At 39.7% G+C, this 27,915-nt stretch overlaps 1 protein-coding gene across 1 annotated transcript; it reads left to right on the top strand.

The window, feature by feature from the left end:
* Positions 1 to 321: 321 nt before the first annotated feature.
* On the top strand, positions 322 to 21,545 carry LOC127422237 (solute carrier family 25 member 36-A-like). The gene is made up of 7 exons (XM_051665594.1): positions 322 to 702; positions 3,830 to 3,994; positions 16,984 to 17,061; positions 18,548 to 18,648; positions 20,031 to 20,097; positions 20,512 to 20,801; positions 21,046 to 21,545. The coding sequence occupies exons 1-7, from the start codon at positions 662 to 664 to the stop codon at positions 21,237 to 21,239; spliced, it is 936 nt and encodes a 311-aa protein (XP_051521554.1). The 5' UTR covers positions 322 to 661; the 3' UTR covers positions 21,240 to 21,545.
* Positions 21,546 to 27,915: the final 6,370 nt, after the last annotated feature.

Genomic DNA, 27,915 nt, shown 5'->3' with positions numbered 1-27,915 from the left:
TTCTACACCCTGAATGTAAAAATTAGACATTTGAAAACTCCCAAATTTTGGTTCCGCTTCATGTGATCTACAATATGAAATGTGGACCACAGACAGTGTTTTTCAAAGCACTATACATTTTCAAACACTTTACATGTTTACTGTATGGACACGCGGTCAACCTTATTCAGAGCGCTGATCACGTGAAAGGGGCGTGATGGAGGCGGGCTCTAGTGACGTACACTGACATCGACCAATCGACGTTTCTGTTTTGCGCCCTCCGATTGGTCCAGCAAAAGAGTGAACTGTGACCGCGTTCACGTAGCAGATGTGAATGTGTGAGTGTACATGAAGGTTATCTGCACACGGAGCAAACGTGTACGTGTTTTTTTTTTTTTTTTTTATATATATCCCCGCCCGATAAGCTTTCAGCTGGATATTCACCCACATTAGTGATATGTAGGCAGTTTTTGACCACAAAAAACTCACTTTTAGCCCAACTGTTGAGGAAGCGGGTACAGAGGACCGAGCATCGGGGGGTTTGTCGGAGGTGAAGCCGCGCTGAGACGCACTAAGGTCGAATAGACTGGCTGACTGCGCCCGCTGATTTCACACCTGTCCGCATGAGCTCCACAAGGACACTGCTGCCCAGCCTGTTGGATCCCAGAGAGCATGAGTCGAGATGAGCCAGAGAGACACACTGGTGCATCTGTTTGCTGGAGGGTAAGTCACCATTACTCATTTAGATTATATCACATATACTCACACAAACATATAAACTATATATATATATATATATATATATATATGCATTCTGTGTGTTTATAAAATATGTACGCATGCATGTGTTATATATATATATATATATATATATATATATATATATATGTGTGTGTGTGTGTGTGTGTGTGTGTGTATATATATATATATATATATATATATATATATATATATATATAATGTTTTCTTATAATGTGTCTTTCAACACAACCTTCAATTTAAAATCTGTTATACAAGACCAGACACATGCAGCTTGATTCTGAGACAGAAAATCAACAGATGCACACATACTTAAATTTAATTGACGCAGAGTGGTATTTAATTTAGGGTATCATAACATAATTTAGCATCAACATTCTAAGAAATGCTGAGTTCAGCCACACTGATATTTATATCACAGTCTATAGGCTTATGTACAGAATTCTCTAGTTATTGCTTTTTTTACTCATGAAACCATTTCCAGAAAAAAAACAAACAAGGACACATTACAATAACAATACATCTTTATTCTAAAGTTAAATCAGAGCACATCCAGTGTTAATAAAAAGGATTGTAGTTAACTTTTAACCGCACGGGTCTGCTTTTGGATCTTGTTTGTGGTTTTAGGTAGCTGATCTTTCACTGGTGATATGGGATCTATCCCGCCTGGCACTGGTACACTGTGCCCATTGTGCCTCCTGCAGTGATTGTAGCCTGTGCTCTAAATATCTGCCCTCAATCAGACTGGCACAGTGTTTAAAACAGGAACAAGTGCTGCCCCTCTCATTCATTCTGAATATTTGCTAAACTAAACTTTCAGCCTAAATGTTACAATCAGCAAAGTGCCTTTTTAATCAAAAACATAATTACATAAATATATAATTTGTTCCATCTAACCACTGTTGTTAGTAAAAGTTTTGTTAGTAAGCCTTACAAAAGAATGCCACAGTATTGACGTAAAAATAAATCATGGTAATTAGAGTTAAACCGATAGTAGATTTTGCGGATATCGATAACTAAGGTGGTGGGAAAGGCTGATAATCGATTAATCGGCCGATAGTCTTTTAAAATTAATTTATAGAATGATGAATACTTAACTATGAAGAGCGCAAACAATGAGTGTTTACATGCACGTCCTTACACCGATTATGCTTAATAAACCGACAACATGTGTGGTCATGTAAACACAATAAACCGCTTTTCTTTATCAGCTTTAATGCCATAAACGGCTTATGAATAACCCAATTGACACGGGTAGATTTTTGCCCATTACGCCGATTTCGCATGAAATGTAAACACCGTACCCGGTGTTCTTACCGGCTTATCCAATGTATGTGCGTTTTGAGCGCATGCCTCTACACAATTTGATGTCAAATGTAGAGAATAACAAGATTATTTCAAATGTCGTGTATACATGGATTACTTTTCAGATTTTTTTAAATAAGCTGATTTTAGAGAGTAATCAGCATATTGCTGTGCATGTAAATGGACTCATTGAGTCTAAAATGAATTGAGTCCAAAATGCAGTGTATTATGAAACCAAAATCTCAATTATAACTAGAAAAATTAAGATTTGGTGAGTTACGGGGGACTTTCGACTTAAAACAAATCTGAAATACACAGGGAACTCTTATTTTAAAATGAAATGGACTTGGCTAACTTTCAATGCTCTGTATGCAAGTGTTTTTACAGCCTATGTATTCACCAGGTTAAGAGTTTATATGTATGTTTCACCAGATGAGGTTTATTGATGAGGAATAAACAAATGAGGAAAAAAGAAACTATATTTCTTTATCTTTATTCTTAGTAAAAAAATAAAAATAAAACGAAGAAAATGTCAATACAATGTGTATTATTAGTTTATTTACTCATACATTTAATAACGTAATATCATATGTATATGTATTAATATATATATATATTTTTAGAAGTAGACTGATATATCGGTTTTACCGATTAATCGGTGCCGATAGTTGCTTTTTGGAACTATCAATTATGCCGTCTGACACTGTGCCAATAATGATAGTTCCAAAAAGCAACTATCGTCACCGATTAATTGGTAAAACCGATATATCGGTCTGCCTCTAATGGTAATACCATTCTTTGAAATACCATTTAAATACCATGATAAATGTACACTGTACTTTTCCGTACATAATTTTAATTTTAATAACTGTGTGCCTTAGACACACTTAAGAGCATTTATGTGCTTATAGTTGTATATTTTATTCTCATTTTATTCTTACTTTAGAATAATATTATATTCTGTAGTTTTGCATTTGTATGTTTTTCATTTGTGTCACATGTATCACACCTCATGCTGATATCGGGTTGTTCTCTACACATGAGGGGTGGATTGGGTTGCTGAGTTTGACCCAAATCCGCAGGGACGAGTACAAATGTTTGATACACTTTGTCAAGGGAGTAAATTGCAACTCGGCCATCACGAGTGAGTCTAAATTTAATCGGCCTCTGTGTTTTGGCGCTCAACTAAAGTCGCGTGGTGTTCGGATAAGTGGTCTTGATACGACTGACACACTTTATAAGGCCAAACTTTTGAATCGAAACCTAAACATTCAAGCACATTCCATTTAAAGGGATAGTTCACCTAAAAATTTAAAGTCCGTCAACATTTTTCAAGAGGCTAACATTCTGCTTAACATTTGCTTTGATGTTTAATGTATTAAAGAATGAGGGTGAGACAAACATTCATTTTGGGGTGAAAATTATTTTAAATATGTCACAAATTGCATGCTGCTGATCATTTCTGAGACTATTTGGCATATTTAAAAAAAAAAAAAAAACTTTTTTTTTTATCCATTCTAATAATCCACATAAACACCAAGAAAAGTTTCACTGTCGGTCTCTTGTCTTTTTCCAGAGAAGCTGTCTCAGTGTTTCTTACTCATTGGAGTAAAAGTAAATATGTGAAAGCTCTGCTAGTTTCAGCCGGTCTAGAAAATTGAACATGCCCTCAGGGCTGCAGAAGATGTTTTTTGTTCCATTCCACAGGCCCTGGAGTTTAAATTAAACTAATTCACCTCAGTTGACTTTCAGTGTTCAATCATTTATTTTGTGCTCTCTCACAAAGATGTGGAGGAACAGTTGGTGCGATCTTGACTTGTCCCTTAGAGGTGGTGAAGACGAGGCTTCAGTCTTCTTCAGTATCGTTCTGCATCTCTGAGGTGCATCTGAGCACAGTGAATGGAGCCAGTGTGGCACGCATGGCAATCCCGGGGCCCCTTGACTGCATCAGGTGCGTACACTTACAAAAGTTAAATCCTTTACAGCACCTTGTGTAACAAGCATTTTGTGTAGTGCATCTTTTGAATACATGGATAATTATTTTTTTCTGTGACTTCTGAAAGTACAGTGCTGTGAAAAAGTATTTCATCAGTATCCTGATTTCTTCTGTTTTTGTGTATATCTCATACTAAATTGTTTCAAGTGTTATATTCTTCATAATGGGGTTCAGCTGGACTAGACACACCCAGGCCTGATTACTGCAAGCCCTGTTCAATCAAATCAACAACTAAATAGAACTTTTTCAGTAGCATGAAGTTGGCTAAAAGGTCTCACCCTGAAGCACACTATGCCAAGATCGAAAGAAATTCCAGAAATGATGAGGAAAAAGGTGTCACAGTATTTTTTTTATGTTCATAATGTCTTGTTAAATGCTTATTTTATATTGTATAGTGTATATTGTTATTATAGTTTTTTTTTTTTTAGTTTTTTTTATTCATTACCTGGCACCTTATTTTAATTCTATTTTTATTGTTATTTGTTACTATTTTATTATTATTCTATTTTGTGCATTAATGCTTTGGCAATTTGTTTTGTAAACACAATCATGCTACTGAAGTACTTTAAAATTTAAATTGAGCTGGGAAGAGTTACAAAGCTATTTCAAATGCTCTGGGACTCCAAAGAACCACAGTGAGCGCCATTATCTCCAAATGGATGAATACTTGGCACAGTAGTGAACCTTCCCAGAAGTGGCTGACCTTCCAAAATTCCTCCAAGAGCACAGCGACGACTCATCCAGGAAGTCACAAGAAAGCCAAGGACAACATCCAAGGAACTGCAGGCCTCTTTTGCATCTATAAAGGTCACTGTTCATGACTCCACTATCAGAAAGACATTGGACAAAAAGACATCCATGGAAGAGTGGAGTGGCAAAACCACTGCTAACCTAGAAGAACATTAAGGCTCATCTGAATTTAGCCAAAACACACCTTGATGATCCTCAAACCTTTTGGGAGAATGTTCTGTGGACTGATGAGTCGAAAGTGGAACTGTTTGGAAAACAGGTGTCCCGTTACATCTGGCATAAATCAAACACAGAATTCCACAAAAAGAACATCATACCTACGGTCAAGCATGGTGGTGGTAGAGTGATGGTGTGGGGATGCTTTGCTGCTTCAGGGCCAGGGTGACTTGCAATAAGTGAGGGAAACATGAATTCTGCTCTCTACCAGAAAATTCTAAAGGAGAACGTCCGGTCATCAGTCAGTGAGCTGAAGCTCAAGCGTAACTGGATTATGCAGCATGACAATGATCCAAAGCATATGAGTAAGTCCACCTCTGAATGACTCAAAAGAAGCTAAATTAAAGTTTAGGAGTGGCCTAGTCAAAGTCCTGACTTGAACCTGATTGAGATGCTCGGACACCCTCCAATGTGGCTGAACTTAAGCAGTTCTGCAAAGAAGAGTGGTCCAAAATTCCACCACAGCGTTGTGAAAGACTGATCTCCAGTTATCGGAAGCATTTGATTGCAGTTGTTGCTGCTGAAGCTGGCACAACCAGCTATTAAGTTTAAGGGGGCAGTTTTTCACATGGGTGTTATAGGTGTTGGATGACTTTTTTGCTTCAATAAAAAATTGTTTTTTTGAAAACTGTTTTTTGTTTACACAGGTTGCCTTTGTTTTATGTTATATCTAGTTTGAAGATCTAAAACAATTTAGCATGAAAAATACACAAAAATAGAAGAAATCAGGAAGGGGGCAAGTACTTTTTCACATCACTGGACACTAATAAAAATAGGACCAAAAACTACCATGGTGTTACCATGTTTTTGGATGTGAACCATTGTATTATCATAGTATTCTGTGGAGTGGATTACTTTGGCAATCATTCAGTGCCATTTTATATATCAAAATACCTTGGTAATACCATCTGGTACCACCACTGTAAAATTATCTGATATTCATAATCATAATGTTTTTATTGATTCTGGTTTGTTATGAATTATTCATAATGTTAGTTGCATAAGAGTTGTTGACAAATAAGGTTGTCAGAGATGATAAAGATGATAATACATTTAAAAATCTAGTTTAAAACACATGTAGCAAGTTAGCAGAAGTATAATATTTGTATCCATGTTGATTTTATAAATTTAAAAAATTTACAAAAAATTTATTTTCGCCATAAAAACAGCCATAGCTGGAATGTTGTTCAAAACAAACAAGCAAAACATTTATTTATAACTTTAAAAATGTCAAGTGGCGTAACCATCAAGTAAAAGGTATTAAAGTACTCTCCTTGCTCCTTGAATACACAAGAGTGTACAACTTTTACATTAAGGGGCAATATTTGCCCCCTGAATTAGATTTTTGAAGGCAGTATTTGTATGTATATGGGGGCTTTTTTTTTCTGACCATTTAAAACATAAATTTTCTTGTCCGTTTCTGTCAAATACGTCAACTTAATTAACTAATAAAAAATCTTAAGAGAAATTTTTACTCTTACCCTAAGAATTAAATTAACATGAACCCATATTTTATGCCACTATATGTATAACTGTACTACTATAATATTAAGAACTATATCAGATGTTACAAACAAAAAAACAGAAGAATTCCTTACGAGGGCATTTTTGCCCACACATTTAGAATTTCAGGGGCATTTTTGTCATTTTAAGTGGCATTTTTGCCCTGGGTCCCCCTTAAATTCTGACTCTGGTGTACACAATTTAAAAAAAGTTTTCAAACATATTTTCTAAGGTACGTTTTTTTGTTTGTTTGTTTTTTTTTTTTTTTTCCTCTTACAAATCTCATTAATTTTTGAGTCACAATATCATAAGTTTTCTTAAGGTTACTCCATTTGACCTGAACAGAATTTGCCTTTTCATAAAAATGTCAAAATGTTTTAATATTTTTTTTTTTTTTTACTTAGTCTTGAGGGTCTAAAAGGTTCCTCTCTATTTTTATGCATTTCTTGTCACATGACAACTTAATGGCTACCTGAATGTTGGTTACACCACCTGACTTTGATTTGAAGAACTTGGACGAATGTTTTTCAGCTATTAATAATATTATTTCGCTCATTTTTTTTTTTTAAGAAATAGTAATAAAAGATCATTCCAAACTACTTTCTGTAGTCTCATGAATTTCTGCTTTTCATGAGACTTTTCTTTATTGTCTCCAGATGGTTACACCACTTAGCAGTTTTCTTTACTTTAACCCTCAGAAAAAATATCAAAATGACTTTGAACTCAGAAATTGAAAACAAGTTCATCATAGTAGAGGTGTATCCAAGTAATTGTTTTGTGTAAATTGAATTTTTTTTATGTATTTTTTTTATTTTTTATACTTAATTGATCTATACAAAAAGAAAAAAGAATGTCCTTGACCAATAAACATGCAGGATTTTCCATCACATACAGGTTCAGTCCACCTAAGGTCAGAGCAAAACCAAACCATCATCCTTTAGCACCTACAAACCCAAATACTGTGCTGTGTCTATTTGTGAGTTTTAGACGAGACTATTTACTCAGCAGATTAAGCATGACTGTTTTGGTTCTCTGGATGTTTTAAAGACCCCGTGAGATCGCTTGAGGAGTCTATATTTGGTGAATGTTGGATTTGTGTTGTGTAAGCGCAGTGTTATGTAAACATTTAGCTTTTGGTTTGTGGTCATAAAGCCGAGGGGGCGTCTTCCTGCCAGAAAACAGTGCCTTTCCGTCATCTGTCTGAAAACAGTGTGGTCGTCTTTTCGGAATCACACCACAAAATGTAACTAAAACAATATGGAAGACGGAAAGAAATTAGAATTAAATAAAAATATATGGTTTATATATTATATATGGTTGGTTTCTTATATAAAAATATATTGTCTAATTTGTATGTGTTTAATGAAATTAGGGCTGTCAATGGGTTAATTCCCATAATAAAGAATATTCCTATCATTGGAGCAATTTAAGTTTGAAGTACCACCTGTTTTCAGCCGGGGGCAGTAAGCAAAACTCCAGCGGTTTAGGCAATGTGCAGCTGTACAGAGAACAAACCACACTCAAGCCCCGTATACACATGTATGGACTATTGCTTGATGTTGCTAGTCTCTGTACTGTAAAGTCATTGGTGGGCATTCCTACTGCTGTTGCTCTAATGTTATTGGTTGACTGCACGTCTGGCCATATCTTGTGAAAATCTGATCACAGATGAGGCATTTTGCTAGTAAAAGTAAGATTTCATTCTAATTTGACAAGGAATCAGTTTTCTTGTCCCTAACATTTTTTCAGGGGAAAGTGTTTTTTATATAAACTACAGCAGTGCTCAATACATAATAACATTAATACGATGAACGATCCATCAATGTACGAATCAAACTCACTCAGACTGCCGACAATCTCATTGCCATGCCTCATTTTTTATTATATCCATGTATGTGGTAACCGATGAATCATATAGAACAGTGAAATCGCTCACAGAAACTTCTCCTCTGTTTTTCCTGCACTCAACTCCATTATCTCAAAAGAGACCGTTGTCGGGAGCTCCACTGACACCCTCTTCACTCCTTTTTGTTGTTGCTCTCGAAAGTCACTCCTCAATTGCATAAAGCTCAACTTTTCTCAACTTTGTCGTGTCGCTCACCACGCCCACATCTAGTCGCTAGAGCTCGCTGTCGCGTGTCGCCCCGGAACTCGCCAGCTCTCATTGACAATGAATGAGATGAGGTCGCTTTGCTGCTGGAAGTCACTGCAGGTTGCTTGCATGACACTAGCGACAGCACAAGATGAGGACAGACGCATTCTTGTGTTCAAACAATGCTGGACGAAGTGCAATTCTGAGTGTTTTCCTTTAGTTTCAAACTACGTTGAACTTGACACAGCGACCTAAAAACGTCGCGTTTACAATGTGATGCAACCAAAGTGAGATGCTCGAAAAGCGTCCGTCTGATACGTGTACATTGACGAGTCCTTAGAAAAGCCCTTGTAAAAAATCCATCTCGTACAGATTGACGAATTCAGTTGCAAAATGGATGGCTGTAGACTGTAGGCCAATGACAGGCTTATTTTCATTTGTATGGAAATAAACATTATTTTGCTAAAGACACTTTCTGTATTATTTTATCAATGCTTTACTCGTCTGCCACAATAATATAATGCATTATAATAATCTGAATTCTCATTGTAACAGCCTCACAGGCAGAAGGGAAGGAGAACACAAGGAAGCAAGATTTCCAGACTCAGGTATGCGTTTTAATCGGCCACCTCGGTGCTTTACAATTTCACAAACTCATCAGTCTCACAGCCACAGAGTTATTTAAACACTTCAGCTTCACAAACACAATAGATTAAACACAACAGCTTCTGTAGCACCATGGCCTTCCTTGTGCCAGTCTCTCTCTCTCTGGGTTGCTGGTGGCGTGGCTGTTTATATGCCGCTCTCCCCAAGCTCACTGGAATTAGAGACAGTTGTTAAACATAATGTAGCTCAGGTGCAAGCGCCCTTACCACTTTCTCTCTCTCTGGATGGACGTTTGACCACGCCCCCGCTGCCACATATCCCCACCGCCCGACTCAGGCCGGGGAGGCACCTGGCCTGTCTACCACTCCCCTCCCCATTTCTGGAAAGGAAGTCGGCGACAGCCATCTGCGCTTCCGTTCTGTGGACCACCTTGAACTTAAATGGCTGAAGAGCCAGATACCAACGGGTGATCCGCGCGTTGGTATCTTTCATGAGGTGGAGCCATTGGAATAGGGCATGATCCGAGCAGAGGGTGAAGGCCTGCCCCAACAGGTAGTATCGGAGAGTGAGGACCGCCCACTTGATTGCGAGACACTCCTTTTCCGCGGTGCTGTACTTAGTCTCTCTCAGCGAGAGCTTACGGCTAATGTACAGCACCGGGCGCTCCTCCCCCTCCACCACCTACGAGAGTACGGCCCCCAGCCCCCTGTCTGAAGCGTCCGTCTGTAAGACAAAAGAGAAGAGAAATCAGGTGAATGTAAAAGCGGCTCCCCGCAAAGTGCGGCTTTCACTTGCATAAACGCCTGTTGACACTGCTCCATCCACTGGACCGGGTCTGGAGCTCCCTCTTTAGTGAGATCAGTCAACGGGCTGGTGACGTCCGAATAATTAAAGGCACGAAGCTCCTATAATAGCCAGCCAGCCAGCCCCAGGAACTGTCTCACCCCCTTTTTTGGTCTTGGGCCTCGGGCAGGCCGCAATCGCCGCAGTCTTGTCAATTTGGGGATGCACCTGCCCGTGGCCCAAGTTGAACCCCAGATACCATATCTCCACCCGCCCAATTGCGTACTTCTTGGGGTTTGCTGTGAGTACGGCCCGTCGCAGCGATCTCACAACCGCCCTCAGATGTTGCATGTGCCGCTGCCAATCATTGCTGTAAATGATTGTATGAAAGTATGCAGCGGTGTAAGCTGAATGCGGCCTGAGGATTCGGTCCATGAGACGCTGAAATGTAGCCGGGGCTCCAGACAAACCAAACGGAAGCGTCACAAATTGGTGTAATCCGAACGGTGTGGAGAAAGCCGTTTTTTCATGGGAAATTGGTGTCAATGGGATCTGCCAATAACCCTTGGTCAAATCCAGCGTCGAATAAAATCGAGCAGTGCCCAACCGATCGAGCAATTCATCAACGCGAGGCATTGGGTATGCATCAAATTTAGACACCATGTTGACTTTTCTATAATCCACACAGAATCGTACAGACCCGTTGCTCTTAGGAACTAGAACAACTGGGCTGGACCAATCACTGTGGGATTCCTCTATTACCCCCATATCGAGCATAGCATCCCGAACAATTTTCATTATGTGCTTGGGCAATCGGTAGGGACGGCTACGTACCACCACCCCCGGCTCGGTCTCGATGTGGTGCTGTATGAGCTTCGTACGACCCGGTAGAGGGGAAACACGTCTGCAAACTCTTTTTGCAACTTGGGAACCTCTGCGAGTTGATACGGTGAGAGGTGGTCTCCGCAAGTGACTGGGGTGAAATGATTGTGTTTTGTATTCACCTCTGGCCTGAGCTCCGCCCTCTCCGGATTACCTTAGCCAACGTCACAGGGACCGCCACGCTCCACGATTTCAGGAGGTTGAGGTGGTATATTTGACGTGTGCCCCCTCTATCGGTTCGCTTTACCTCATAATCGAGATTACCCACTCGCCGTGTGACCTCAAAGGGTCCTTGCCACTTGGCGAGTAATTTGGAGTTCGATGTGGGAAGTAGTACGAGTACCTTATCTCCCGGTGCAAATTCCCGCAGCCGAGTTCCCCTGTCATACAGTCGGCGCTGTCGTTCTTGAGCTTGGGGCAAATTCTCCTGTGTTAGTTGTCCCAAGGTGGGGAGTTTTGCTCTAAGATCAAGAACGTATTGAATTTCTTTCTTACTGTTTGAAGGACCCTCCTCCCAAGCTTCACGCATAACATCAAACACGCCACGCGGGCACCGCCCGTATAGTAGCTTGAATGGGGAAAACCCCGTGGAGGCTTGTGGGACCTCTCGTACTGCGAATAACAGGGGATCGAGCCATTTGTTCAAATTTCTAGCATCATGGTGTACGAACTTACGAATCATATTTTTAAGGGTTTTATTAAATTGCTGCACCAGGCCATCTGTTTGTGGATGATAGATGCTGTTGAGGATTGATTTAATGCCCAATAATTCGTAAAGCTCGCGTAGTGTTCGTGACATAAAAGTTGTGCCTTGATCGATAAGGATTTCTTTTGGAATCCCCACCCGGGAGAATATTTTGAAGACTGCCTCCTCAACACTGCATGCTGAGATGTTGTGCAGAGGCACTGCTTCCGGATATCGCGTTGCATAGTCCACTAGGACTAATACAAAGCGATGTCCGTGTGCGGACTGCTCTAATGGCCCAACGAGGTCCATTCCAATTCTTTCAAAGGGGACCCCGATCAACGGAAGGGGGCGCAATGGCGCTTTTGGGGTGGCCGGTGGATTCATCAGCTGGCATTCGTGGCATGCTGCACACCACCTGCGGACATCGCCGGCAATGCTCGGCCAATAAAAAAGAGAAATTAGACGGTTCAGCGTTTTCCTTTTTCCTAGATGACCCACCATGGGATTATAATGAGCCGCCTGGAACACTATTTCCCGATGGCTCCGTGGTATTAGGAGCTGGGTTGTATCTTCCTTTGTTTGAGCGTCCTGCGTCACTTTATACAACCGCTCGTTTATAATTGCGAAGTAAGGATATAAAAGGGCGACACCCGGCTGGAGTTGTTGACCATCGATCACTCTCACTTGGTCAAAGGCGTGCTTGAGTGTTTCGTCTCGCGGCTGCTCCAAAGGGAAATCCCCTTCGGGAAATTCCTGGAGGACGGGAGGGGCTGCAGCCTCCCCCCCCCACGTCATCCTGACGTGGAGCAGACAAAGACGGGCCTGGCTCCGCCTCCCCTGCCAGAGCATCACACATCTCACATCTCGTGGCTTTAGTGCAGGACCCATCCGCGCATATTCCCTTTAATACATTTCTAAACTCAGGTCAATTAGTCCCCAAAATCAGCGGATGGGTGAGGCGGGAACTAACCGCGGCCTCCACTCTGTTTTGTTCCCCGAAATTTAATAACAAGTTAGTTGTGAATATCCCCATGCACACACTTCACCCTCACTGTTTTAGCTGTGTTTTAGCTGTGCCCAAGCTTATGTTGAACCAAGCGTTGGTGGATAGTGGTTTGATTACAACCCGTGTCCACCAATGCTTGGCGAGTACCCCCCTTGATACTTACCGGTATCTGGTATGCTCCAGCCCGATCGGGGGCAGTCTGTGGAGTGTCGGGGATCCTGACCACCGTTCCCAGCTCCATGACAGGGCACTGATCCCGGAAGTGTCCCAGATCCCCGCAACTCCAGCAGGCCAGCCCAGGCGCCACGCCCGCACCTGCATCGACGGGCAGTTCCACCTGAGGGGGAGAGCAATGGGGCACTGTTGCTGCTGTGGCCGACGGGAAACCCCACGCACGTGGAACTGGCTTTGGTGGCAGGACTCCTCGCCTCCGCGGGGCAGGAACGGACTCTAGGGAGAGAGCAGAGTGAGAGAGAGAAGGGGAGGGGGAAAACATAGGGGAGGGTGAGAGAGTGGGAGGGCAGACGAATGGCTTCCTCCAGCGACGCCGGGCGGTGGCACTGGACCCACTCCGCCGTTCCTCTTGGCAGTCGATGGATCAGCTGCTCCAGTACCACCTGGTCGACAACTCCCGCGACGTCACGATATCCCTCCAGCAGCCATTTCCAGCACGTGTCTCGGAGCCATTGGGAAAAAGCAAACGGGTGGTCGGTCTCCCCCAGCTTCAAGGGCCGGAACAGCTGGCGATACTGTTCTGGGCTACGACCCACCCGCTGCAGGATCGACTTTTTCAGATTGTCATAGGCCAGGAGATTAGCAACTGTTGGGCGGCAAGCTGAGCTTCCCTGGGCAGCAAGGGAAGGAGCCTGGCCGCCCACTGATCATGCGGCCAACCCCAGATTTCCATGGTTCTCTCGAATAAATCGAGGAAAGCCTCAGCATCGTCATCAGGATCTTCACAATCACCATCTTCAGGAGTGTGGGGGGAGGCAGTTGGCTGCGGTAGTCCGGGGTCACGGCTCTATCTTTCTGCTGGCCAAGGAGGCTCCGGATCGCGAGCCGGTCCTCTGCTTGAGCCCGTAGGATCTCAAAGAAGCGCCATTCCTGATCTTGACATAGCTCAAGCATTGATTGCTGGTGGGATTGTTGCATACTGGTGAGGGACTGGAGGATCTCAGCCAACTGGGAGGACTCCATGGGGTGTACTTCAGTTTTGTTCCCGGGTTTCGGCACCAGTGTAACACAGCCTCACAGGCAGAAGGGAAGGAGAACACAGGGAAGTGAGATTTCCAGACTCAGGTATGCATTTTAATTGGTCACCTCGGTGCTTTACAATTTCACAAAAAGTCTCACAGGCACGGAGTTATTTAAACACGTAAGCTTCACAGGCATATAGTTACTTAAACACTTCAGCTTCACAAACACAATAGATTAAACACAACAGCTTCTGTAGCACCGTGGCCTTCCTTGTGCCAGTCTCTCTCTCTCTGGGTTGCTGGTGGCGTGGCTGTTTATATGCCGCTCTCCCCATGCTCACTGGAATGAGAGACAAGTGTTAAACATAATCTAGCTCAGGTGCAAGCGCCCTTACCACTTTCTCTCTCTCCGGACGGACGCTTGACCACGCCCCTGCTGCCACACTCATATTTACTGTAATATATATATATATTACATTTATTATTTAATATAATTATAATTATTTAATCATTAAATATTGAATTATTGTTATTTGAGGGCCTCTCTCTGCAAATATTTATATATGCAATGTATTCAATTAAATTGGCATGTCATGTATTTAATTTAATTAAACATTTTAATCAATTGACATCCCTTAATAAAATAGACAGCTCAACTCTCATGAACTTGTACAGAACCATGGTACGCTCAAAGCTGGACTATGGAAGTATCATTTATGGATCAGCTAGGAAGTCATACGTACGACTTTTGGACACTGTACACCACCAAGGTATACGACAAGCTTTGGGAGCCTACAGAACATCACCAATCCAAAGTTTCTATGCGGAAGCCAATGAACCTTCCTTGGAAATCAGACGCCTAAATTTGGCCTTACAATATGCAACCAAACTTAAAACAAATAAAAAAAACCCAGCCTATTCAGCAGTTTTCCCACTTCAGCATTCAACAATATATGAAAAAAAAAAACAAGTTTCATTCGTCCATTTGGCCTACGTATAAAAACCCATCTGGAGAATCTGAAAGTGGATCTAAACAGTGTGGAACAGACACATTTCTGCAAAATTCTTCCATGGGGTCTCAGAAAGCCTAAAATCCATTTGGATTTAACAAGGAACCAAAAATCCAAAACGCATCCAAATGATTTCCATCAACAATTTCTGGACATAAGAGTAGTATACGCACAACATATCCCAATATACATAGATGGATCTAAATGTGCAAAATAAAGTGGCAGCAACTTTTGCAACAAACCAACTGTGTTAGGGTATCCGCATCCCTGTCCAAAGTTCAGTTTTCACTGCAGAGGCAAATGCTCTACTACTGGCACTGAAGTTTTTGTGACTGCGCCACAAAAAATGTTTACTTTTTTTTTTTATTGTTTTTTTTTATAGTAACTAATTCAAAATCATGTCTTGAAGCATTGGAAGCAACTAAAACTGATCACCCAACAATCGTGAAGATTTTAATCAAACTGTCATCTCTTGAAGCAAAAAGTTTTAATATTATTTTCTGCTGGGTACCTGGACACTCTGGAATCTCCGGTAATGAACAAGCAGACAGAGCTGCCAGAGAAGCACTATCTACTGAACCAGTAAAATTCCCTATACCTTCCACAGATCTGAAACCAACTCTGAATGTATATATCAAAAACAAAAGGCAGTCGTAGTGGGATCAATTTTTAAACAACAAATTACGAGAAATAAATCTAGTTATTGGAACAAGATATGTGTTCCCTTTTAATAATCGCTGGGATCAAGTCATTTATACACAATGCCGGATAGGACATACAAGACTCACACACCACTTTTTACTATCAGGAGAAAATTCACCAAAGTGCTCATCTTGTCAGAACCCACTATCCATTAAACATATTTTACTGGACTGTCATACCTCTACACATCTGAGGAACCTGTATTATTCAGTTGATTCTTTTGAAAAGGTTTTTAATCAAGTGAATCCAAATTTAGTTTTAAAGTTTTTAGGAAAAATGAATCTTAAAAGGCATTTACATTTACAAAAAAACATTTACAGTTATTGCACAGCTTCTGTAATCCCCTCTCTCTCTCAAATATTGAAATTCTGTCATTTACTCTCCCTCATCAAAACCAACCCTGCATGACTCTCCTTCTGTGTTTAGGTTTTGTAATGACATGAGGGTGAGTAAATGATGATTCAGTTTTCATTTTTCTGTGAATTTTTCCTATGAATGCTGATTAAACATCTTAAAATCAGTATGCCTAACAGCTGGATGAAAAATTGGGTTTCTGACAAACCAGTCACTGTTGACCTCACTATACATGTGTATTACGTTCTAATGGGGAGATTAGATTGGGTTAAATTAATAGTTAGTACAGAGTAATATGATTCTGGATGATGAAGTCCAATGAGGCACAAGTTTATTAATACAAATAAAATCCATGTAGTTTTCTCTCTCTCTTGGCCTTTGATAATGTTACTTTATTTGTATGTTATTGATTGACATTGATCTCGCACGTCCTGTTAAAGAACAGAGTGTGCTCATATTCAAAATGTAATATCATATTGGAATTTAAATGTCTTTGTTAGAACAAGTCTTTCAGAGGTGTGTCTTGCTAAGGTTTCAAAGGATTAAACTCAGAACATTTGGGGCGATCCCCAGTACCAATTCAATTTGATTAATAATTACAGTGCTTTTCACAAGGTGTTTAAAAAAAGTTTCTGTTATGCAGAAACTTTTTTTTTTTTTTTTTTTTTGGCTATATAAAATAACATTTTCATTACTTTAACATATTAATGAAAAACATCCTGTCTGGATGCAATTGAAATAACATATAACAAATAAATAACGCAACATTATTTTTCACAGTAGGATCCTGAGAAATTGTGCTTAATTATTATGAAATTAATGTCACAATGCAAAAAGAGTTGAAAAAAAAATAAACTTGGATCAACAAACCCTGGGTTAGCTCTGAACTCTAAAGCTTAATTTAATCCATATTGGTGCAACCCACCCATAGTCTACAGTAGAATCAGGCTTTATTTTCTTAAATTGTTTTGTTTTTGACTTTGGAGTAAAATATGACCAGGACATGTTCTTGATGGTTTTTGGTAGATTCACTTATTTAGGAAATCAGCCCCCAAACACAAAGCATTAATTTCATATTATTATAATATTACCATATTATAACATATACCATAACTGCATCTCTGTTGATGTGTTTCTTTTTCTGAATCTGTCTCAGGTTAATTCTTGAGAAGGAAGGGCCCCGCTCTTTATTCCGGGGCCTGGGGCCCAATCTAATCGGAGTGGCACCTTCACGGTGAGTGTTCCTCCACCGACACAATGGGCTCTAATTTTGTGAGTGCGCAAAGCGCAGCACTACGCACTTCAGCCGTGCGCAATATCCAATTTTTGTGAAAGCGCAAATTCTAACTGCAATTTTCATGCCAGTGCAAGTGAGCATGCATGGTAGTGTTTGTGCTTTCTGTGTTTTTATGCGTGCAAACTGTGGGTGTATTGTATGTTAAAGAAGTGGCACAAAGCGCAATTTTCCATTTTCCTGAGGAATAGGTAATTGCGCTAAGATATTTCAAAAGCACATCTTATCTCAGCTCAAAGTCTAAACTCAGTTCCTGCATTTGCAGTTTGGAGATTCCATGTCCATGACGATCACTGTTATAGCCTTTTTTTTTTTTAAACAAATATTTGTGAGATTTGTATTAAACTATCTTTAGGTCATGGTTTGTTTTTTCAATTATCATTATTATTATGTTTATATTTACAATTGTACATTTACCCCGATCAGCCACAACATTAAATCCCCTAGGTCCTCCTCGTGCCGCCAAAACAGCGCCAACCCGCATCTCAGAATAGCATTCTGAGATGATATTCTTCTCACCACAATTGTACAGAGCGGTTATCTGAGTTACCATAGACTTTGTCAGTTCGAACCAGTCTGGCCATTCTCTGTTGACCTCTCTCATCAACAAGGCGTTTCCATCCACAGAACTGCCACTCACTGGATGTTTTTTGTTTTTGGCACCATTCTGAGTAAATTCTAGAGACTGTTGTGTGTGAAAATCCCAGAAGATCAGCAGTTACAGAAATACTCAAACCAGCCCGTCTAGCACCAACAATCTGATCGGTGTATGATCTAATTTAAAGGAAAACCTGTTGTCGCAGAGTGATTTTAAAGTGACTGCAAAAGGGGATGGTGGAAGAAATTGGAGGGCCTAACTGATGCTGGGCAGCTTATGTACAGCAAGTGTGTTTGAGTGTGTTAAATGGACGAGAAGTGACAACTTGACATTAGCTGCTGAGCGAGTTTAGAGTGTTTCCACCGTTCCGCAAAGCACACTGCGTGTGTGTACATTTGCCATTACGTAAAAGCAAGGGACATATTGGGTCTGTTAAAAATCCTAGTGAGCTGCCTACCTAGACATCATTGTTTATAGGTGTGCTCTCAAACTAAAGGCTGTTCCAAACAATAAGTAGTAACATAATGCTGCTTTTTAAGACCAAAATCCAAGGCAGCATCAAATTTATCGTTCACATACTTAACTTTAAATATAGCCTGACTTTTCACCCAATATTTGTGTGTGCTTATGTATTGTTTGTGCGAATATTGCTTAGCAATATGCTAAGCAAAACCCATCTAAATCCATCAAACCAGATCAGCCTAACCAGCTTGGTGGCCAGCTAAGACCAGTAAACCGCCTTAGGCTGTTGTCAGCTATTTTTGATCAGCAGGGTAGGGTTTGGAGCAGAACTGATAGGTTCTCATGTTTGTCACACTGTGTTTTCAGGGCCATCTACTTTGCTGCGTATTCCACCTCAAAGGAAAGACTGAACTGTGTGTTTGAGCCAGACTCTACACAGGTGCACATGACCTCTGCTGGGATTGCAGGTAACTTCCTTTATATTCGACCATAGAGACGCAATGATCACCTGATCCAACTGCATGAACAAAACACATTTTAAGCTGGTTTAAACTGGCCTCCCAGCCTGGCCTAGCTGGTGTGTGTGTGTCTGTCTGTCTATCTATAGTTTGTACAATATGAAAATAATTATGTCTATGGAGAGTCCTCATAAGGATAGCCACACCAACACGTGTGTGTGTGTGTGTGTGTGTGTGTGTGTGTGTGTGTGTGTGAAAGAGTGGGTGTTGATCTTTTCTCACCTGTCACTTGGACATACGTCAATCAAATTTTTTTTATATAAAGGTCTCATTAAAATTACACTGGAAACTTTTTACCAGGCCTTTATCATTTCTTTTTGGTACTTTTCAAATACCTGTTATTTGTAGATTTTACTGTTTTAGCCTTCTCCCAGACCTAGACTTGTAGTATTAAACTATGAAAATACATTATAAAAATACACATTATTACGTTTAAAACTATAACAGTCAGGGGGCATGTAGCTCAGCGAGTAAAGATGCTGATTACCACCCCTGAAGTCGTGAGTTCGAATCCAGGGCGTGCTGAGTGACTCCAGCCAGGTCTCCTAAGCAACCAAATTGGCCCGGTTGCTAGGGAGGGTAGAGTCACATGAGTTAACCTCCTCGTGGTCGCTATAATGTGGTTCGATCTCAGTGGGGCACGTGGTGAGTTGTGCGTGGATGCCATGGAGAACAGCGTGAAGCCTCCACACGCGCTACGTTTCCGCGGTAACGCACTCAAGCCACGTGATAAGATGCACGGATTGACGTCTCAGACACGGAGGCAACTGAGATTCGTCCTCCGCCACCCGGATTGAGGCGAGTCACTACGCCACCACGAGGACTTAGAGCGCATTGGGAACTGGGCATTCCAAATTGGAGAGAAAAAAAAAATTATAATAATCTAAACAAAGAGTGAAATAAACATTTTTTTCAAAAATGTCATCTGTCCCACCAAACAATTTTGCCCCTAAAAACACTTTTTTTAAAAGTTGGTGTTCCTGTTAACTAAATCAATAAAAAATGTTGGTATAGAGCATGAAATATGAGACCAGGTAAATATCATTTGTGAGCAGAACATTTTTATTGGGCATCATTTTCAATCATGCTGTAATTTTGCTATATTCTGCAAAAAAGAAAAAAAAGAAAAACGTAAAATATTTTATTGTGTGTATTTAAGATACATAAAACGTTAACTATGAAATTAGCTGGAGATTTAGTCTGAAAATGTTAACTCCATATTTATGGCGTGTTCTCGTGTGAATAGCAGCAATGGGTATAAAACAGGGAATAACTGATATGGTAGCGTGATCTAGCAGTTAATAATAAAATAATTTTTCTCCACCTATCAGGGTTCACAGCTATCACAGCAACCAATCCAATTTGGTTGATTAAGACACGCCTACAACTGGATGCCAGGTAAATGCTAACACATGTAATGCACCATATGGACTATGGCATGTGTTGCTTGTTTTTCTCAGTTTTATTATTAATGTGATTTGGACCATTGATTAAGATCCTTAAAGACTGATTTCATGTGGAATCATGAATAAATAGCACAGGACATATTAAAGGGATAGTTCACCCAAAAAATAAAATTCAGTCATAGATTTCTCACCCTTATTTTGATCCAAACTCATATGATTTAATTCTTCTGTGGAACACAAAAGGAGATGTAAGTCAGAATGTTATCCTTCGTCACCGTTCACTTTCTCAAATGATGACAGAATTTCCAGTTTTGGGTGAACAATCACTTTAAAGCTAATCTTGAGCCCATGTTCGGTCTTTATTGTTTTGGATTTAAATCACTAAAGCATGTTTTGTAACATGCAGGAACCGTGGAGAGCGTCGTATGAATGCATTTGAGTGCGTACGGCGAGTGTATCAGGCAGACGGTCTGCGCGGGTTTTACCGCGGCATGTCTGCGTCCTACGCGGGAATTTCAGAGACTGTGATCCACTTTGTGATCTATGAAAGCATCAAACGGCGCCTGAGGGAGGCCAAAGCAGCAACACACATGGATGAGGAGGAAGACGCATCGAAGGATGCCTCTGACTTTGTGGGCATGATGCTGGCAGCCGCCACCTCCAAGACCTGTGCCACCTCTATAGCCTATCCACACGGTGAGACTGCACATATAATTCATATCATGCCCGTCCTATCGGAGTACCTTACCCTAACATTAAAGGAGATGTTAGGCACAATGTTAGTTATAATGTTAGTATGACAGCCTCAATCATTTAGTCTTTTTCATACAATTGAAGTAAATAGTCAATTTTGAATTCATGTTGACTTTAAACGATGTACAAAACGTTTTTAAACTGAGACTGAGCAGTTTTGCGTGTCTGTTTTTTTGTGCTTCTGCAGAAGTAATTCGCACTCGTCTGAGGGAAGAAGGTACCAAGTATCGCTCGTTCTTCCAGAGCCTCAGCCTGGTGTTTAGAGAAGAAGGCTATCAAGCGCTTTATAGAGGACTCGCCACACACCTGGTCAGACAGATACCCAATACAGCCATCATGATGTGCACCTACGAATTAGTCGTCTACCTGCTTGATGGATGACCTTTGACCCCTCACCTATGTCCTGGGATGAATCCGTGCTCATGGACCAAAAAACTAACGACAGGAATGTAGAGATATATATACAAAGAGAAGATATTTGAAAGATAAAACAAAACAGTGGAGAAGGGTAATGACAAAATAAAGTGCTGTGAGGGTCTCTTGAGAAAACACTGGCGACTTATTGATAGTGACAGAAAGAAAGTTAAAAGCAGTCTCTTTTATATTTCATGCTTTTCAGATATTTTCCCCTTATTCTTGCTCTCTCTCTCTCTCTCTCTCTCTCTCTCTCTCTCTCTCTCTCTCTCTTCACGTATCATATATTCTTTAATATTATGCTGCATTTAAAAGACATTGACTAAAGATGCCAGTCAGATCCCACTTAGAACAAGCAATGCAAAACCAGAGGCCCCAAATCCTAGATATTTCTGGTTCTACAGGTGTTACGTGCATACACATACTTGAACACTGCACGCACATGTACTTGGACCATTTATGCAAAAGGAAAAAAATTTTTCTGAGACTGGAAAGGTGAGTACGAGTTAGTGTTCATACTAGAGTATCATATTTGGGCGTTACATTAATTTCCTCTGTACATATTGTATGACTGTGTGTGTGTGTTTGCTGGCCATATTTAACCTTAACACATGAATGTAACAATTATTGCAACCCATATAGGTTGTTAGCACAAAAAATAAAAGTATATACTCCGCAACAAAAATACTAATGAGAAAGGGGAGTAATAATTAAAACCATTACTGTGTATAATGCAAGATGGCCGTTATCACAGAATAAGTTCTCGAATTATGTATTTTCCACCCAACTCAAGCACCCACACGTTGAACACACAAAAAAATGGTTTATTCTTATATCAAACACGTAAAGATTACTGGTGACATGTTTACAAGTTATCAGGAGATCGCACATTCACTCATATAGAATTTGTGGCAGCTTTACAACGGTATTTGCCATAGAGAAGAGTTAAAGAAAGATGCTTTAAACTATGAGAGACATTTTTTTAAGCTGTCAGAATTCATGTTTTCTTTTTATGATGCAGTTTTGTATCTCATATAATGTTTATGATTCTTCATGCATAGTGTTTTCTTTTTTCAGTGTTTATTTTGTTTACAGTCAGTTTGGTGTTAAAGGTAAATTAACTTACAGGTCTGTTGCATTTTGAACAGATATTTAACAGCTGATTATATGGTAAAATAAATGTGTATAAAAAAGAAAGACGCATGTGTTTTGGGTTGTAGCCTACACATCAAGAATTAAATGTAAAATCAATCTGATGTATTTTATATGGGGTGAGGCCATCTTTTATTATTAGACTGTACTCAACTACAGAAACTGGTGCAGAACTAGAGACATGACTGAGCAAATGCAGAGGGTGGGGCTAAAAATAGGCTCAGAGTTACTTGAGGGTCATCGCTTATTCTTTGTCCATAAAGTCACTTATAAATACGGGCAGTTGGGGTTTTATTGGCCTTATTTCCAGAACGCAACTGTGCTTTTTGGGTTTGATGGTCCCATCATACTCCAGGTATTCTGAAGGTAAGTGATAGGTTTTGGTAATGTGTTGAAGCTCATATTTTTATTTTTTTTTTTTTTGGTTAAAACTATTTAAAAAATGCGGATCGAGTCTACCAGCATAGGCGTAGATTTAGGTAGGGATGGCAGGGACCTGTACCGACCAACTTTCAGAAAATTGGAAATGTCACAACCGATATTTAGACAAGTTTGCCGCATACAGAATACTATTTTGCTAACAAAAGCCAGAACGGAATGGCCTGATGAGTGTGCAGTCGTAATTGTAATTTTGTTTTCATACCACTGGCACTTTTGTACAATAACATATCTTTAGATGTTTTAGTGAGAAAGATTTAAATAGCCTTGAACAAGGGACACCATTGTCTAAACTAAAAAGAGCAACCCTTGTCATAACATAAAACGACATGATTAACATTAAACAGAACTTGAAAAATAACTATACTTTTAATTATTACTTTTCAATTTTTATGAATAACAAACCCAAATTGTCCCTAAATTTGCATAAGTAATAAGGTCTGCGCAGATTAAACCTCATTACTTATGCAAACACAACAGCCAATAGCAAGTCCCCAAGCAAAAACCACATGAGACATTGGTTGAAGCAGCACATAAACCGCATTGCATGGTACCTGTTACTTTTCTCAGCGCTGTTCAGAATGCACCAATCACAGTCGTTAGTGATTACTGCATGAAGATTTTTTTTATTTAATTTTTATATATATATATATATATATATAGTTTTTGTGGCAATCACACAGTATTCCTTTTTGTATCTTTAAGTCTAATCCTGTAAATTAATACATTTAAACAAGTATACTTTTGTTTCCTAAGTAAAAAAAAAAAAAATTCGTATGGCGCAAAGGAGGATTCTGCTTGTTCGCCTGCTTGAGGAAGACACATTTGAAATTGAGCGATTTACTGTCAGATAAAGAGGTGGAATAAACGTGCAGGATTTAAAACGCAAGTATAACTGGACGAAGAAATGATTGCCATCCCAAATTAAGAATATTAGAGTCAGTTGTGTTGCAGGATATTTATCGAATTTCTTGAATCGCAGATTAACTTGCTATAATTTTCATGCATTTATCCTTAAAGTTTATAAAGATTTAAAGAGCACAAACATGCTTCTGGTATGTGTGTGTTTCTGTGACGATAATGTGTGAGAGAGTCGCATGCTCCATTCTCCCCATCATTTTTTATCTTTGTCACTTTGCACATGTAACTTGTTATTTTAGCCCACCGTTTATTTAGATTTTAATTGGTTTAATGCTGAATAATACATTTGACAGAATGTCACTTAATGGTACAATTTTAATATGTACTGTAAATCTTGTTGAAAACAATAGAACTTGATTTGATAAATGAATCTTATGTTTGTCACATTGCATATGGCTGCTACATTATAAATCAAGTTTATTGCATATGGCATTTTTCAGTTCTAAACCAAAACAATCTGGATAATATTTAATATGGTGAGGTAAAGAAATAGGAAATGAGACATGCTATATTAAGAAATTATGTTATTTTGCCTATATTACCAGACTGACTTTCTCGCATTTTCTTAATACCAACAATTAGAATGTTAGCCTGATAATATGTCCCTACCAACTTTCAATCCAAGCCTACGCCCTTGTCTACCAGTGTCATTCAGTCAGCATCTAGACCACAACAGGGGTACACTTGTGTTTAGAACTTACCGTGTTTAGAATTTTCAAATGGAAAAGTTCTAATTTGGATTATTTTTGAAAACAGGGACAGATAATGGACAATGTTGCGTTGTGTCAGCGCAATTAGTTTAAAAAATATATCGTTTTAAGTATTCAACTCTCGATGAAACTCCAAAAATCCCACTTTATATTAGATGTCTTTATCTACTACAGGTGCATCTCAATAAATTAGAATGTCGTGGAAAAGTTCATTTATTTCAGTAATTCAACTCAAATTGTGAAACTCGTGTATTAAATAAATTCAATGCACACAGACTGAAGTAGTTTAAGTCTTTGGTTCTTTTAATTGTGATGATTTTGGCTCACATTTAACAAAAACCCACCAATTCACTATCTCAAAAAATTAGAATATGGTGACATGCCAATCAGCTAATCAACTCAAAACACCTGCAAAGGTTTCCTGAGCCTTCAAAATGGTCTCTCAGTTTGGTTCACTAGGCTACACAATCATGGGGAAGACTGCTGATCTGACAGTTGTCCAGAAGACAATCACTGACACCCTTCAAAAGGAGGGTAAGCCACAAACATTCATTGCCAAAGAAGCTGGCTGTTCACAGAGTGCTGTATCCAAGCATGTTAACAGAAAGTTGAGTGGAAGGAAAAAGTGTGGAAGAAAAAGATGTACAACCAACCGAGAGAATCGCAGCCTTATGAGGATTGTCAAGCAAAATCGATTCAAGAATTTGGGTGAACTTCACAAGGAATGGACTGAGGCTGGGGTTAAGGCATCAACCACACACAGACATGTCAAGGAATTTGGCTACAGTTGTCGTATTCCTCTTGTTAAGCCACTCCTGAACCACAGACAATGTCAGAGACGTCTTACCTGGGCTAAGGAGAAGAAGAACTGGACTGTTGCCCAGTGGTCCAAAGTCCTCTTTTCAGATGAGAGCAAGTTTTGTATTTCATTTGGAAACCAAGGTCCTAGAGTCTGGAGGAAGGGTGGAGAAGCTCATAGCCCAAGTTGCTTGAAGTCCAGTGTTAAGTTTCCACAGTCTGTGATGATTTGGGGTGCAATGTCATCTGCTGGTGTTGGTCCATTGTGTTTTTTGAAAACCAAAGTCACTGCACCCGTTTACCAAGAAATTTTGGAGCACTTCATGCTTCCTTCTGCTGACCAGCTTTTTAAAGATGCTGATTTCATTTTCCAGCAGGATTTGGCACCTGCCCACACTGCCAAAAGCACCAAAAGTTGGTTAAATGACCATGGTGTTGGTGTGCTTGACTGGCCAGCAAACTCGCCAGACCTGAACCCCATAGAGAATCTATGGGGTATTGTCAAGAGGAAAATGAGAAACAAGAGACCAAAAAATGCAGATGAGCTGAAGGCCACTGTCAAAGAAACCTGGACTTCCATACCACCTCAGCAGTGCCACAAATTGATCGCCTCCATGCCACGCCGAATTGAGGCAGTAATTAAAGCAAAAGGAGCCCCTACCAAGTATTGAGTACATATACAGTAAATGAACATACTTTCCAGAAGGCCAACAATTCTCTAAAAATGTTTTTTTTATTGGTCTTATGATGTATTCTAATTTTTTGAGATAGTGAATTGGTGGGTTTTTGTTAAATGTGAGCCAAAATCGTCACAATTAAAAGAACCAAAGACTTAAACTACTTCAGTCTGTGTGCATTGAATTTATTTAATACATGAGTTTCACAATTTGAGTTGAATTACTGAAATAAATGAACTTTTCCACGACATTCTAATTTATTGAGATGCACCTGTACGTACCAACATTAAAATACATACAATACAATGTATTTACTGCGTAAATCCATGTTGTTCTGTAAAATTCTCGTAAGATTCACATTTGCTGGGTTAGGTTTAGGGTTAGGGTTAGGTTAGGTTAAATGCGCAACTACAAATGTAATTAAATGCAGGTACTTTAAATGTAAGTACAATGCAACAGCACATGTCCATAATAAGTACATTGTACTCAGTGTTGCCAACTAGTTTCAATGGAAAGTAGTTAAAGCCTGCTCGAAAAGTCGCTAAATGTCGCTAGATGACAAAATACGCTAATTAGCATATTCGTGACGTCATCGTGTCTCATTTGCATTTTGCATAGTGTCCGCCCTTTACATGTGTTTGCTTCTCTGTGCTTACCGTACATACTGTAATACCCTATTCATTCCCTATATCTATCAATCACTCAGAAAGTTAAAAGCGACAGAAACTTTATCTTTTCTGTCACACAGCGCTCATACATATTTATAAAAAAACTGAGCATATTTTTAAAAAAAAATTTAAAAAAACTATGTGCATGTTTACAAAAAAAAAAACTGCATATTTACAAAAAATAAAATTTAAACTCTTTAAATTTTAAGCAAAAGAGGAGCAAACAATACAGATTCGTGATTGGTCCATGACAATGCTGTTTGCACATGCGCAGCTCATTCACGTCTATGTCAGCTGCCATGCGGTCAACTGATTGTGCTTCTCCGCCTTCTCACCTCTCTCTCTGTCAGTCTCACTGAACAGAGAAGATGCAGAGAGAGGTGTGCCTCCGAGTCCGGGCAGGAAAACAATACCACGCGCTCGCGGAGCAGTACTGTTGACTTTCTTCTACGGAAGGTAGCTAAGGTTTGTCCAAAAAGTTGCTAGATTTGTCGCTAGGTGCTTTTTTGAATAAAAGTCACTAAATCTAGCGTCAAAGTCGCTAAGTTGGCAACACTCATTGTACTTAATGAATACACCCCCATCTTCCGGTGGTCAAACAAAGAGATAGCCCACCCCAATTGGTTGAGTAACGTTATTGGGTCGGGTCTAAGCGGGTCGCTCAAAACAAACTGAGTAATTTCATAGCGCCACAGAAACTCAGAGCTTACGGTTTTCGAGAACGTTAGTCTATGAATGGCTTACTTATAGTTGTTTCTGCATATTAAGCTGGGATAGGAGAAAGTATTTAACAGAAAAAGTTACATACTCCAACTTTATAGTAGTTAAAGACACCTAATATAAAGTGGGTCCGTTTTGGGTCCCTTTTCTTTTTTTTTTTTTTTTTTAAGATTTAAAGTCGTGCACTATCCACTACCATTACATTGAAAGAACAAACCGTGATATTCATTCGAACATCTTTTCTGTTCAGAATAGTTTGTTTACCCTTTCTTCCAGTGTTTCTTCACAGATTGTCCTGTACCCCAGTGATGTGTACAAGTGCGTGCTTTTTGTATATAATCTATACAAAATATGTTTTGTTTTTTTGTATGTAATCAATTTACGTTTTCTGTGGTGGTCAATGAAATTAAGCAATTCTCCTTAGTTCAATGCAGATGCAAGTCGCTTATTTTGTGCGTGTTTATTTAGACCAGGTTGTTTGCTTCTCTTGCGAGATCTGGCAACCTCCGAGTTCACAATGTCTTCCCGTTTTGCTGACTTTGGATGCATTTTATTCCAA

The sequence above is a fragment of the Myxocyprinus asiaticus genome, chromosome 31 (assembly GCF_019703515.2).
Source record: "Myxocyprinus asiaticus isolate MX2 ecotype Aquarium Trade chromosome 31, UBuf_Myxa_2, whole genome shotgun sequence".
NCBI classification, from domain to species: domain Eukaryota; kingdom Metazoa; phylum Chordata; class Actinopteri; order Cypriniformes; family Catostomidae; genus Myxocyprinus; species Myxocyprinus asiaticus.
The sequence above is the reverse complement of the archived record's forward strand: the minus strand, read 5'-3'. Positions and strand labels throughout refer to the sequence as shown.